General features: G+C 38.6%; 1 protein-coding gene across 1 annotated transcript in view; it reads right to left on the reverse strand.

The window, feature by feature from the left end:
- LOC149179900 (uncharacterized) overlaps positions 1-5,896 on the reverse strand; it is a 135,874-nt gene extending 129,978 nt beyond the window's left edge. The window contains exons 1-3 of the mRNA XM_089415842.1: positions 5,539-5,896; positions 5,269-5,440; positions 5,013-5,111 (exon numbers count right to left, since the gene is read on the reverse strand). Of these exons, the coding sequence (XP_089271968.1) occupies positions 5,013-5,111; positions 5,269-5,440; positions 5,539-5,669 (402 nt within the window). The 5' untranslated portion in view covers positions 5,670-5,896. The remainder of the gene's footprint in view (positions 1-5,012; positions 5,112-5,268; positions 5,441-5,538) is intronic.
- Positions 5,897-16,285: the final 10,389 nt, after the last annotated feature.

The following is a 16,285-nucleotide window of genomic DNA, read 5'->3' on the forward strand; positions in this document are numbered from 1 at the left end:
GCGATCGAGCCTTCTTGCTCCTCGATGTACCATATCCCAAATAAAGTGGTACCTGATGTCTATATGCTTGGAGCGATCATAGAACACAGGATTCCTCAACAATTGAATCCCCCTCTGGTTGTCACAGAAGATCACGGTGGTATCCAACATGTGTCCAAACAGCTCACTGAAGAGCTTCCTCAACCAGGCAGCTTCACACAAGGTCATACTCGTAGCTATGTATTTGGTCTTAGCGGTGCTCAAAGCAACTGACTTCTGCTTCCTGCTCATCCAAGATATCGTAGCAGAACCAACACCCAGAAGTGCTCTTGCGATTCTCCACACTGCCTACCCAGTCAGCATTCGAATAATCATGCAGCTTCACATTTCTGGCAGTGTATCTCAATCCATGAGAGATTGTGCCCCGAAAATATCTCAAAAGATTTTGGGCACCAATCTAGTGAGGCTCAACCATATATGAGCTCAACATGCTAACTGCAAAACATATATCCGAACGAGAGTTCACCAAGAACATCAATGCTAGAATGAGTTTATGAAACTCATAGGCATTTCCCAAATCAGGTTTGGCATCACTACCACATAACTTCTGAAAGTTAAGCTCCATCGAGGTAGTCAGGGGCTTACAGTTTACCATTCCAAATCCGGAATCCAACTCCCTCTTACTTTTGTAAATGAAAGGGTTTGCACCTGTCAGAAGGAGGTCATCCTGATAAGGTGCCAGTATGAGAGGTCTATCATCCACAGCCTTCAAGCAATGGTTTGGATCGGCTTCATCAGACAGTTATCAATCCTCTCATATCAAGCCCGAGTGTTTGCTCTAAGTCATGGAGAGCTTTCTTCCACCTACTTATTTGAGATTCCCAATTATGAATTTCAAACCCCTCAGGTTGTTCCACATCTGAGGTCTTGTTACATGTGGGGAATGGTCCCCTTGTAAGTTTTCCTTCGATACATCTCGAACATGTACCTTCATGCTCTTCTTGAATTCAAGCATCCCTGTCACCATCTAACTCACATCAAGTAGGGCCCCATAATAAGCAAACCTTCGGTGTTATAGAAGAGATGTGTCAACTGACATGGTCCCCAATGGACTTCCTACAACTTGATACAAATTGCCAACCCTGAACCCAAGAATAAAAGCATCTTTGAAAATTCCATTTTCAAACACGTACCTTTCCATCGATGAATGCCACCTTGAAACCTTTGACTTCCATTGTTGAAATGGACACCAGGTTCTTCTTGAGATTAGGTACATAAAGAACTTCTTGTAAATGAATCGTGTTGCCCTCATTCAATTGAGGGGTAACATTCCCTACACCCTTTCTGGGATAGGTGGCATTGACTCCAAGTATAATCCCCACTATTGTTTCCATCTCTACCAAATTAGAGAGAGCTTCCTTTTATCCGATGAAGTGCCTTGAAGCACTACAATCAATAAGCCAAATTCCCAAAGAGTCTGGAGGAGAAGTAGTGGAGATGGACAATATAAGATAATTGTCTTTTAGTTTATCAGAAACAACATTTGATTCTTCATACCTGGAGTTCCTTGCTTTCTTTGAAGAGTCGGCCATTTCCTTGATGACCTGCATTACCTATCATTCCTTCGATCATTGAAGATGTCCCTGGAATGATTGTTATCATCATCAAGTGATGTGTCCTTACCATTCAAACACTCCCTCACATAATAGCCAAACTTATTGCAAGCAAGGCATATGCCTTTCCTTCCACCCTTAGATCTGGACTTCCCATTGAAGTGATCTTTAGGTAGGCCATCAGATGCTTCCGCTGTGCCATTCGGATAATATTCTCTACTTTGACTTCACCCTTGGTGAATTTGAAGAGGGATGAGGAACCCATTGAGCCTCTTTTTTTTTGTCCTTTCCAACTGTCTTAGGTGATTGCTCTTTCACTCTTGCTTGGGCTTTGTTTGCCTCAGCTCTAATACCATGTTAATTTTAGGTATGTTCTATGCTAATAGCAAATTTACTTCAATTTTCCATATTAGCTCAATATCAATTCCATATTAGCAATCACATTTAGCATGATAGTAAAATGAAGATAGAACATAAACATAAATTGCAAAAGACAAGCCAAGACAAGAGGGCACAAAATGTGGCGCCAGCCAGGGACAAACCCCAATGTGGGGAAACCCTTGATCAATTCTTCTTATATGTTCTTTAATAGTTCAGCAGAGAGAGAAATAGTACATATACATCAGAAGTCAACCTTTTGACTTATCTAAATAAGCACAGAGATCTTCTCTAAGAAGATGGCATATGAGGTAGCTGATTTGAGCTCAGGTGAAGGCATACAGCTTCCATTGATCCAAGGTGACTCCATCACCATGTTGCACCCAATCATCATGTTGGACCTCATTACAATGTTGCACACATCATACTATTGCACCTCATTGTGCCCATCATGCTTATGCTACACTTCATCACTATGCCCATCATGCTGCAGCATTTATCATCATATTGTTGCATCCTACTTGTTGCACTCATGCTGCTGCCATTTACACTCCCAACATACCTGTGCTATATTCAGCATGTTGCATCTATCATTATTGTCTGTCTATTGGCAGTTCCTTAGATCATGATCATCTGAGCCCTCAAATGCCCATAAGAGATATATAACTGTGGTGTTATGGCCTGCGACATAACACACAGATTTCTTGAAGCACAATGGTACCCCAGCAGGTTGATTCAATGCTCGGCCTCCTAAGAAGGAACAGATTCTTCACTTAGGCTACTTTGTTGCGGCTAGGGACAGCAAATATAAGTCCTTCCATGAGTCCCTTTTATAGTACTGCTTATCAGCCCTTCTACAGTGCATCATCACTGCAAGTCACGGCACATCAAAATGTTGTGTTAGAACTCCTTTACCTGCGTGAAGGTGTCCCTCTTAAATGCGGATTAGGGAACTGTATCTAGGGCTGGGACAGCGGCCAAATAAGACACTTTCTTACTGCGGCTAAGGCAGACTTTGAGATAGCAGATAGGGCACATGAAAACCCTCCTCAAATAGCGTATGAAGGATCTCTTTTAGGGCATAGATAAGGCAGCATGTACAGCAATGAAGTCTTCAGTTTCACCAATACTGCGTTTAGGTCTCCACCTTGACTGTGTTTAGGGTTGCGTTTAGGTCTCCACCTTGACTATGTTTAGGGCAGCTTCAACATGACCACGTCCTAGGCAGCTTCATCATGACAACGTCCTAGATCTAGGGCATGTCTTCTCCACATGACTGTGTCCAACATGACTGTGTCCTAGATCTAGGGCACGTAGAGCTAGGGCATCATCTTCTAGGAGTTGCGTAGATCCTTCTTCCCCATGGCAACATCTAGGGCAGCTCTTCTTAGGGCAGCGTATCTCTTAGGATCTCTCCTCCCACCAAAACCCAAAGACAAGTGGAGAGGAAGAGATCACAAGAAGAGTGTGCAAATGACTAGCAAGCCACCTCTTTTTATACTAAAACGTTGAGCACATGTGGGGGCAATTTGGTTGCTGGCCGACCTTGACGAATTGTCCCATAACACAAATAAATTCATATCTCAATGAATACATGTCGGAATCGGATGATCTTTAAATCAATCCTAAACCTCTCGACGAGTGGAATCCAAGAAAAATATCAGCTGCAATAAATAAGATGACCCACATGGAGTTTGGCCCTAGTTGCCAATTTTAACATAAAAGAACTCAAAAAATCAACTTAGACCCCATCCAATCCCCGAATTTAACCTGTCAGCATCGGATCAAGTGCAATTAGACAACAGCACTCCTAGTAATGAGGATGAGATCCCAATTGGGGAAATCTTGAATCTTCACAAGAAAAGGACCCGGTTTTGGAAAAAGAGGATTCAGATGCTGAAAAGGAGAAAGATGAGGAGAGCAATCAATTATCATCCCTCTACTTCTCCTTTTTGCAGATGTTTGAAATAAAATATCCATCTTCCTCCCTTTGGTTAATAAAACGCAGAAAATATCACAGTAAGAGATCTGCAAAATTTGGTACCCACAATCTCTTGACTCCCTTGGATCTAGTGAAGGGTCAGTTCCGCTCCAATCTTAAACATTTTTTTTTCATGATTTTATGCCAGCAATTTGTAAAAATATACTCTTGTACTCAGGAAGTAATAAGATCAAGTTATAGAAGGTTTATTGTTGGATATCTCCCTTTATCATTTTGATGAGAGCAGGATTGTTTTGTTTGTTTTGATGTCTTTTTTTTCAAAATCTCCAAGAGCAGACATTCCTTGTATCGTTCTCTCCAATATACTCAGCTGTGTGCTCACACCGCAGATTTTTTATTAATATAAACTGTTAAGAAAAAAAAGTAAGATTTAACTATCCTTCACATAGCAAAAGTAGAAAAGGGCCTTCGATAAAAAAAGGGAAAGAATAAAATCAGAGATCACGGGAGCAGGATTGTTTTGTTTGTTTTGATGTCTTTTTTTTCAAAATCTCTAAAAGCGGACATTCGTTGTATCGTTCTCTCCAATATACTCAGCTGTGTGCTCACACCGCAGATTTTTTATTAATATAAATTGTTAAGGAAAAAAGTTATATTTTACTATCCTTCAAATAGCAAAAGTAGAAGAGGGCCTTGGATAAAAAAGGGAAAGTATAAAATCAGAGATCACCAAAAATAGAGAATTAGATTAGTTAAAGGCATATAGACTTCCTGGAGCCTTAATGTGATTTAGTAATTTTTGAAATAAATCTCTTCGATTTCTTGCGTTCAGGTTTTGATTGCATATTGCAATTTTTAGTATCTTGATGAAGTAGCTATTCTCGTGCATTTTAAAAGAGTTTATGGGATCTCATTGACGCCTTCATCAAATTTCTTGAAATATTGACAAATAGTCAAAAAGGTATACATTTTTATAGATTCAAGATGATGTTGGACAAACAAAAAAACCTCGAATACTCTCCAAAGAAAGCTTAAATCCATAAAAATAGCAAATATTGGCTAGTAAATTGACAATGGCATATTTCACTCAAAAAATTTACCTCCTCACTTATTTCTTTAATGTGTTGTTGATGAGACTCCAAGGCACCAGTAACAACCGTGAGCTGCCCCTCCAGTCTTTTCACATTTGCCCGTAGCACCTTGGAATATAAAAAAATAAAAGTTAGCCTACTGGAATAGGAAGAAAAGAGTCACCTTAATATCACAGTAAACAACAAGAAGCATTATCAAAGGCAAAAAATAATTAGCATTAATTCACTGACTTTAACAAATTTAACAATGTGACAATTAAAGCACCTCAACGTCTTCAAAATCAGGGCTGCGTGGACGCTGTGAGTATGTTTGCTGAGTCGACTCTGAAACGGACTGGAAGTAGAGCCTGTGAATGTCTTTGTTCGAACATTGGTGTTTGCATACAGGGCAAGTAGCCTTCTTATTTGGCGGACAGTATTCTAGCCATTGTTGCAAGCTACAGAAAACACTTAAATCGATAAATATTCTTCCAAGTTCAAGCTCAAACCCCACTTATTGGGGAACTTAAAACACATTGTGCTGCAAAAAGAATACCATAGCTCGTGAAATACGTGGCCGCAGAGGGACACGGACTGGAGATCCTCAATAACGGGCTTGACATCTTCATAGCAGATTGCACAGATGACCTTGGCCGCATTTCCAGTATCTCTGATTTCACCGACCATTCTCTCCGCTGTTTTTTAATCGCATGTCTTGTGTGTTTACTTTTAGCGATTCTTTGCAGGAGAAGTGGGAGATTCAGTGTATATTTTGTTTGATCCTCGCAGAGGCGTGGATCGAGACCCAGACGTGTGACTCTCCCTCTCCTGAAACGCTTTCCTGCTGGTTTGTTTGTTGTTCGGATATCTTCAAAAATTCTTCGCCGTATCCTCATTTCTTTGCCCAGTTGAATTTTGAAAATATTATGATGCGCCCGCGCCAAAATGTTTGGCCGTTCCGTGGGGAAATTGATGGTATGATGAGTCACAAGCTGGGAAGATTTTAGTGGAGGGTAGAGTCTACAACGAAACGGGTCACTTTTTCTTTTTCTTTTTCTTTTTCTCCCTTTGTATTATCATTATCATTACTCTTATGAGTAATGATAATGAAGTAGATTTTATAATAATAGATACAATTAAATTAATGAGAAAAATAATGATTTTTTTAAATAGTTATACATATATCTGGCATATGGGACAAATATTCAATGTTTTGCTCCAAGGTCTTTTATTGGTATATTAAATTTATTAGAAAAATAATGATTTTTTTAAATAGTTATACATATATCTGGCATATGGGACAAATATTCAATGTTTTGCTCCAAGGTCTTTTATTGGTATATTAAATTTATTAGTATTTGGGGATTTTACAATTATTAGTAGGGATGTGATTTAAAATACAATTCTAAGGGATAATAAGTTAGCTCATGTTTTTTTTAGAATTAGAATCCTCACATGGAAGTTTGAATTGATGCACAGGCTCTACATTTTACATGCCAATAATTAATAGGTAAACATATGGGACAATCTTGACACATAAAAAAATTGGGGCAATTAATAATAGATGGGCATAAGCATTGTCAAGACATTTCATAGGCACTTGTTTGGGTCAAAATGAGAAATTTGTTGGTTTAGTAAGGAGAAGAATATTCTATTTATTCTCCCCTCACGGACATTCGTTGTCTCTTCTATTGTACTTCTCCCTGTTGACTTTAATCGTAGCTTTTATTTTATAATCAATTTATTGTTAAAAATATATAAATAAATCATACAAATGGATGGGGTGACAAGTGCAAAAAGGAGTTATTATGAGCATTGGAGGAACAATAGAATTGTTGTTTGCTTAGGGCTTAGGGCTTAGGAATTGTTCCTAATAATTTATCAAAATCATGTGCTTTAATGTAAGAATTATGATAAAAACCATTGAATTTAATATCCAATCACTAATAATAGTGGATGATTCAAAGACCATCATTGGCAAATTGATCATGAATACCATTGATGTCAATCATATACTAGCTCTAATACTAGAATAAGCATAAAAAGAGGTGATTTATTTTAATGGTATCAAATTATTTCAAACCCTCTAGGAGAACAACGGAAATGTGAGTGAATTCGTTAATCAAACCACCCTTTCAAAAGAGGGGATCATTAGCGTCAATTGAAACAAGTGTGATCTATGCATTCCATAAACAATTCAACATAAGGCCCAACCAACATAACAGGACTTTAAGGCATCACATAGCTCAACGCATAGTAACCTAACCATGTAGTAGGGGGGGTTATGAGAAGAGCCTTAAGTCTCTTTGTCACACATCCAAACTTATGTCTCCACGTGATTATGAATCTTGGCAAGCTATTTTCATTTGTCGTCGTGGGATTATGGCTTATTAGTCTACAATGCAATGAAAGAGGCTCTAGCTATTAAGAGGGCAAGGGATTCTAGCTAGATATGTTTGCTCTTTGGTGGTGTTTTTACTTGGATTGGTTTTCCATAACATTGGTTGACCTTCTCCCTTGTCATCTAAATCAAGGAGTTTGTATTTGTTAAGGTCAGTTCTTTTTATGAATGCTTTGTAGGTGTTTCTTTGTCACAATTTAGGTGCTTCTCTATTATTCTATCTCAATTGGACACGACTTTGAATCAACTATTGTTCCAAGAAGGCAATTTGTCTTTATGGTGGAAGGAAACCATACTCATTGGATTTTCTAGCACTTGAGGGCATTGAGCTTAGAGTATTTTTAGGTTATATGGATTTTAATAGGTTCTATGTTATTTCTTTTGGAGGAGGCTTTTTCTCTTGGATTTTTGTGACTATCTGGGTCTTGTTGGTTGAGCATATTGGAGCCTTGTATGATTCCTTCATTGACACATTGAAGACTAGAAAGTCCTTATGCAGCTCAATAATTAGTGTATTTTCGAGTTGTCAGAAGACCTCTCTAGCCTCATCTTAGTATGGAATATTGAGAATTGAGGGAGAACAAGAGGGTGTTAATGTAATAGCCTCCTCCCACACTTACCCAAGTTCACTGGTCCACAAGGGTAAATATGTGACGAAGAGTTACTATGATATGACTGAACCTCCTAGGTACAATTAAGGAAGTGGAATCATCCAACCAAAACTTTATTGACCACCCTCAGGAACTATAGGACCCCTAGGAACAAAACAACCACTCCAGGTGCCCAACCCCTAAGTTAACTTGACTTTTTAATGATTTGGACTCTCAGTCGTTCCCGTGACAAGACAAGCCAGCGACTGTAACCCTCCCATCACTCCCATGAGCCTGCTTCCTAGCGACTTTAGACTAAATTACTCAGTTTTGTGCCAGCGACCCCGAGATCTAAGCCACTTTTTTAGGGCTAGGATCCAGACCTTTGCCCAGAACTTGATGAAACTCTCAAAAATGATAAATGACACAAGGAAAAAGCCTTCAATTCAAAACTTATTCGAAGACTTAACCTGACCCATCCTAACCATGACAAACATTTTGTCAAACACATCATGAACATGTAATCTACAAGTCATAATTACATATCTGAACATAGGGGTCTCATACTTATCTGAGAATCATCAAGAAGGTCTAATGCCTTCTCTCAATAATTGCAATGTCATCTAATAGGTCATGCATTCATTAACCATTCATTTACTAATCAAGACATGATGAGAGTTGTCAATGTCTGTCTGTCCTGTCAGTCACCAGTGATCAAATATGCTCTTACAAAGTTTTTGATAGGGTCCTACTGCAATTTTTTATGGTTTCAAATAGGTTTTCAATAAAAATTTGGTCACTGGTTAGGTTAGGTAGGTCATCACTACTCCTTTCACCTTTATGATCAATGGATATCAGCATGGTCAGGTCATCCCTTGTTGAAATGGTGTCATAGTCATCAATGTCATCATTCAGCTCATTCATTCATGTAGTGTCATCATTAGGTCATAGGGTCAAAAGCATGAAAATAAATCATTTCACCACCAAAATCATCATTTGAAGGAGTAGTGATAGGGAAAAATCTTCAATAAAGGTTCTAAAGTGATTTTATATCTCCATTATGATGTAATATATCCTAAAAGGTTCTAAAGCTGTAGTTTCAAAATAAAATGTGAAAGGACATGGTGGGGCCACTACACCATCAAAGGAGAAAATCGATTTCCAAAGCTACAAAAGACCAAAAGAGCTTCTCATTTTCTCATTTCACTTGCAAAAAAAAAAATCTCTTCACCTTCAAAGAGCTCTTGCACCCTCAAAACAACAATTCTGTGCTCCTAAAGTGCCTCATCATTTGTTGCGTTGCACTTTTGCCAGAGGTGTTGTGTTTTCTTCAAGGGGGCAAAAACTTCATTCCAGTGGTTTCTACATCGACAAGCAGGTTCTAGGCTATCATTTGCAAGTAAGTGAGGCATCTTCTTGCTTGTTGCTACTCCAGCTTATGCTTGAAGATCAGGTTTCCCTCTCCTAGGGTTTTCATGCTTTCATAGTCTCTTTGGTTGTATTTTTTAGAAGAACCCTCACAATCAGAGCTCACTCACCTCCCCCACTTTCCATATACCTCCATAGACACATTCCCTCACTCCTATCCCTCATTTACACTATTTTTCCACAAACCCTAGCCTAGATTGTACTTTCCTAGGCTAGGATTGTGTTTTCTCTTTTTGAACCCCTTCCCCTCATTTATTCCCTGAAATTTCACTTTCCCCCACTTCCCAACACCCATCCCTATCTCCCCAAATTTTCCTAAGAATTTAGAGACCCCCTAACCCCTTCATCTCCCTCAATTTCAAAAACTGCCCAAATCCCCTGTTTTTCCCTACACCAAACCCTAATTTCCCCTCCCATTGAGCTAGGGTTTGCTATGGATTCTGAGACTACTGAGCAAAGGAGGCATAACGAAGGTCTAATCAACAATTATGAGCCAACTTTAGCACATGTCTTCTGCTTTTCTCAATAAATCCTTCCAGGGCATTGGTTGCCTTGCTTTTTTCCAAAGGATTGAAGAACTTGGTTTTAATGACAAACTCACTAACACTTTTGCCACTAGTTTGAGGAGAGATAAGGTGACCATTGATGGAGTGGTGTTCACTCTTTCAATAGAGACCATTGCTACAGTTACAAGGATCCCAAACACTGGAGAACTTTGGTTCAAGAAGAGAGACCTCGACCTTGAGAATTACAAGATATATCTGAAACCTCCATATAAAACTGCTCCAAAGCACATCTTCCCTTCTAGACATCTACTGGACAAGTATGCCCCTCTCATGAAAATGATCATGAAGTATTTTACATGTGAGGGTAGATTCTCAAGATTGTATCAATACCATGTGAGGCTTTTGATGCATTTCATCGGTGTAAAAGTTCTCAACCTACCTCATTACCTTTACAGAAGCATGGTTAAGATGGCAGAGAAGGTGCATAGGTTGGGAGAATATCATCATGCCAGTTTGTTTCATCATGGCTTGGTGAAGATCCTAGTTTGCCATTAGTTGGCACAAATCAATTTGTCTTGGGATGGTTTCATCTATTCAACATCTTTATTGCCTTCTCCAGCTCAGTCAAGTAGTCACTCTACTCCTTTGTCTTCTCCAGCACAACAAGAGGTGGCTTCCACAAGTAGACCTATCACAAGAACTCCTAGGGCAGAAGTGACCAAGACCTACACAAGAGGGAAAAGGCTTGTGTTTGCTCTAGACATTGTTGAAAGGGCCAAGCCTACATCATCACAGCAGCATGAGACACCATTGGATGAAGAAGCACATATTCATCTTGACACTGATATGGCAGATTTAGAAGTGCATGAGGAAGTCAAATCTTTAGAGCAGATCATCCAGGAGAAAGAGGTTGAGATTAGAGAGTTGAAGAGTAGGTTGTCCAAGGCAGATTTTTTTATTTCTTTCCTTCAGCAAGAAAACAAACAGCTCAAAGTCAAGCAACTTTTGCTTGATAAATCTAAAGCAGATTTGGAGAAGGATGGTGGCAAAGGTAAAACAGTCATAAACTTGGATGAGATTGAAGCCACTAGTTTTTAACTCAAGCCTGGAATGCCTAAGACAAGAGGTTTGAAGAGGAAAGAAGAGAAAATCACTGAAACATCCTCTCCATCGGGGAAGCAAAACATTAACAAGTCCATTGAAGAAGATTTTGAGGAAAATAGGGAAAATTGGCTTGATAAAGTCAATTTCCACTTGGAAAAGCTCCTTAATAGGGCCAACACGGCCACTAAACTTCAGAGGCATATGGCCACGCACTATTGTACTAGAAACAGTTGGAAAAGAAGTTAAGGCAAACCCTAAGGAGGCAAAAAGAGAAAGATAAAATTGAATTGCTAGCTGATGCCTCCTCCTTGCTTGACATTTCATTTCAGAGCTTCATTGACCAAAATTGAAGCAATTTTGAACAATTTTAAGTTTTTGTGACTTTTGGTATAAACAGGAAGAACAGTTCAGCCTTTTTCCTCGGACCTCCAAATGCCAAAAATTTTATATGAATGGATAGATAATGACCTATACATGCCAACTATCCACTTTTGGTGCCTTTTCAACAAACATGTTTGAAGAAAATGCCCAAAAACAGGTCAAAAAACCACTTTCTACCACCTTACTGGACTAGGCGCTGCACTTTTGGAGTAGTTGTGGGAGAATGAGTTTTTCTTGGTCTTGGAGTGTCCATTTTGCTTTCTTGTAGTGTCTAATGATAACTAGATATCCCAAGCTTTCCATTGGTATATTCAGAATCGGATTTGGGGCAATGGAAGGCCTTCAAAAACCTCCTCAAAGTTGGCGCTGCACTTTTGCCTGTTTGTCCAAATTTTGAGTTTTCTTCAGTCAAACTTGGATTTTATGATGTAATTCCTCATGTTGTGAGTTGAATTGATGTAATAGAAGGTAAATGAGCTTGTTAGAGTGATTTTGATGTAATTTTAGGCCTCATTTATGAGAAACAGTTCAGTCAAAGTCTAAATGGAGGGTTTGTTCCAACCTCCCTAGTCATTAGGTTTTGGTTGAGAAATTCATGTAAGTTGTTCCTATACTGAGGGATTCGACCCCTGAGAGCGGGGAAGTTGTTTTTTGGTCTATATGTATCTATTTTTCAGTCAAACTCAGGGTTGGACATCAGAGAGTGGAAATCTTGTAGCTTGTACTTCATCATATTTTTACAGGAAATCAAAGGCCAAGTTGCAGCTATTATTTAGGAATTCTTGTGGTGTGAGTTTGTGGTATTGTTTTTCTCCTGTTAAACATTTATATGAATGATAAATTAGTTTCCTTTCCATATCTATGCTTTTCAGTGATTTTCCTAAGAGGTATTAAACATAATTCTTGTAATTAAGCTTTGTTCTATTAGGAATCTCATTTTATGTGCTCAGTCTTCTGATAATTGAATTCATGGTTCACATGATCATCTTGATTTTCTTACCTATTCAACCCTACACTACATTGACCAACTCCTAAGCTATCACAAAAGCATGCATACTTTGCTCCTTTATATCTCATGCAACTTAATCTTTGAAGACCTGACCTAGTTCCCTAATTTGTAACTCTGATCCAGCAACCCCTAAATCTGCAAAACCCTAGTGTTGTAATAACTAGCCTAGCATCTTTTCCCACTCAAATCATCATTGGTTTTGAGCTCATAGAGAGTGCCCTCTTTGGTTTAGTAGGGCTAGCTGTTGAACCCTAAGTGGTTTGAGGTTGCCTCCGTCGATCTCCTTTCTCAGCCTTGAGACATTGTGGAGGATAACAAGAGCCACAACTAAAGTGTGTCATAAACCATGCTTGTAACCAGCATATAACCAGAATAATAACAATGATAGAACAACCATCAAAGCGACATAATAACAAGTATAAATACTAATGAAATACAAGGGGAAAATAGCTCTTATTAACATATGCAAAAGCCAATCAAGTGAGGGACTTCCACGTACCACCTAACCATAGATTGGGCTGAACTAAATCTTTCTTTCATCCAATCACCCTATGCCATATTCCAAGCATGAATGTGGGACTCACAACAAAACAACCAAGGCTTCCTTAGGCTTTACCACATATCCCACCATTACCGGTCAAGGGATTTCTAGGCCAGAAACCCTCATCTACACAACCAGGCTTTATTGTGTATCCTGCCATTACAGGTCAGGGATTCCTAGGCCTAAACAAAGAAACATACACTATCAGGCTTTACCGCAATCCCGCCAAAACCAATCAAGGGATCACTAGGCCCTAAACAAGCATGGATGCCTCCGGATTTCTTCATCAATACCTCGAGGAATTTTCAGTCTCCACCCTCAGGCTTTATCGTGTATCCCACCATTATTGGTTAAGGGATTCCTAGGCCCTTGGGAATTTTCCTAAGACCACCTCGTCCAATTCCAAAACCATTCAGCAATCCAGCTCAACCAAATAACATAACCCCATCACACCATGGCTATCTGGAAATGGCAAGGCAAGGCTGAAACCACTGTCACACCTGGAAAAACCCATGCCAAAGACAAGAAAAGAACCAAATACACACATGCATGTACCATGCATGCCAAAACTAGCAAGGAAATCATACATGCAACTTGATAGCTATAAGTAATCCCGTTGTAGCCACTTGATCTAACTTTTGCTTGCTTTATCATTGCTTTCCTTTGCTTTATGGTCCTTCCTTTTCCTTCTCATCTAAAATGATAGAGTGCTCCAAGAATGCTCTAAGCGTGCAAGTGTATGACAAAGAGAGAATAGAGAGAGAGAGCTTCAAAATTGAACTGACAAAAGGTTAAACTGACAAAAACCGTGAATTGATCCTTAGAAGCCTTTTTATTAACGAGGCCTCTATTTTTCTTCAATTTCCTCCTTACATGCAACCTGCGACCTTTTACCTTCCTTTTCTCCTATTTTATTTATTTTCATAATTCAAATGTCAATTAACGCCTCTTTGCCTTTTCAAAGTCTTTGCCATTACCTTTGCCAATTTCCTTAGCCATAATAAACCAAACGAACACCCACTAGGATATTTTTCCCAACATTCAACATGGAATACGTGTCCCATGACCTTGGTCTTATTTTGCCTTTATTAAATTTATTACATGAACTTTTTAACTCAGGGTTGTTACAAACCCCTCCCCCTTAGGGGAACACCATCCTCGATGTTCTATGACACCTACAACCAGCAAGACCGTTGAAAGCCAAAACATACTACCCATGGAGATTTATAACTTATTTTGATGCAGTGTTTATAATGAACAACTTGTTGAAAAGAAAACCAAATGAAAAACATAACAACATGACGACCGTACCGCTTATTGGAGCTTTATAACACAGCTCGTTGCAATATTTACAATAACAACCATACATAAATATGTACATATACCAAAAATTTATATGCCTTCTCCGGAAAATATTAAAGGATACATAGCCCGCATCTGATCAACCATCTCCCATGTAACTTCATCAAACCCAAAGTATTTTCATTGCACTTTAACTTGCTCGATTGCTCGGTTCCAGAGCAGGAGTTGTTTCCGTTGCAAAATGCACTGAGGTTCTGGCTGGAATTCTCCTTCTGGCTCCACCTACAATACAAACCAATCAATCACATTATCAACATCCTTTACATATCTTTTAAGCAATGAAACATGGAAAACATCATGGAATTTCACTATTGGAGGCAATTCAAGTTTGTAAGCCACTAGTCCAATCCTCTTAAGGATCTCGAAAGGCTTTCAATACTGAGGTGGTAAGTTCCCACATGACCCAATCCTCAAGGAGTTCTTCTTGGGCTTGATGCATAAGTACACATGCTCCCCAACCATAAACTCCTTAAATGCCCTGTGTTGATATGCATAAATTTTTTGTTTGTCCTATGTTGTCTTTAGATTCTTCTTGATAACCTACATTTCCTATTTCATCTCTGTCAACATGTCTAGTCCTATCAACACCATATTCACTGGATCACTCCAACTCATGGGTTTATTACAACTTCGTCCATAAAGTGCCTCATACAAACTCATCCTCAGTGATTCCTGATACCCATTGTTGTAAGCAAACTCTACCAGTGGAAGATACTCTTCCCACTTTAGCCACTGATGCATAACATACATTCTCAATATGTCTTCCAAAATCCTATTGACCCTCTATGTATGTCCATTTGTCTATGGATGATAAGTTGTATTGAAGGCCAACTTTGTACCCAAACCTGCAAATAACTCCTTCCAAAACCTGGAAGTGAACTTGCCATCTTTATCTGACAAAATATTCCTTGGAATACCATGCAATCTCCCTATATCTCTGATGAAGACATGTGCTACCTCATTATCTGAATAAGTAGACTTAATTTCTATGAAGTGAGCTACCTTTGTCAACATGTCAACCACAACCATGATGGAATCACGTTCTCTGGAATGTCCTCGACAAACATGTAATGAATTCCATGGAAATGACCTCCCATTTCCACTATAGAATAAGAATCAGCTGTAGTAGACCACTTGGATACTTACACTCTACATTTACTTGTTGAAAATCCAAGCACCTAGCCACAAACTCTACCACTTCCTTCTTTAGGTTCATTCAATAGTAGAACGTCTTCACCATTGTTAATGTCTTCTAATATCCCGAGTGACTTGAATATGAATTAACATGAAATTCCCTTAAGATAAGTTTCCTGAGCTTATTTTTGTTCGACACATAGATCTTATCCCTAAATCTGACCAAACCATCCATTATGAGATTGTTGAAAAAGTGTATCTAGGTTCGGTCTTCATAATGACATGTAATTATAATCTCTATAAATGATGAAAAGAAGAGAATAAAATTATTTTTTTAATGCCTTGCTCCATGGGTTTCATGAGTAAGAGTTTTATTTTTAGATGGCTCCCATTGTGAGCCTTTAGGAATTAATGTCATGTATGAAGAGCCTTTCTTGGGTATGTTACAAATGTATATGAGTCTATAAGATTGTCTAGTAGCCCTCCAAAAGACAAGCACAAGTTCTCCTCCTCATGTTGGCTTCAAGATAAAGTAAAGATCTTATTTCGGCTTCAAATTATGGAGACACACATATTCATACATACATGTCAGCTTATTTATAGAGGGAAACCACTATAAATATATATGAAGGCTCTTTGCATTATACAGTCAGTTCTGACAAAATGCATAAGTGTAATGAAGAGTCAGCGAGGGTTTGTTTAGGGCCAATCACATAAATAGCAGTTCGGATTTCTGAGGGAAGGTCTCGGTACTTCAACAGAGGAACACTGCTTAATCAAGGATATATATATATATATATATATATATATATATATATATATATATATATAGATATATATATATATA

This window comes from Pinus tabuliformis, chromosome 3_2, assembly GCF_031772625.1.
Source record: "Pinus tabuliformis cultivar Carrire ecotype Pingquan chromosome 3_2, CPIR1, whole genome shotgun sequence".
In the NCBI taxonomy this organism is placed as follows: domain Eukaryota; kingdom Viridiplantae; phylum Streptophyta; class Pinopsida; order Pinales; family Pinaceae; genus Pinus; species Pinus tabuliformis.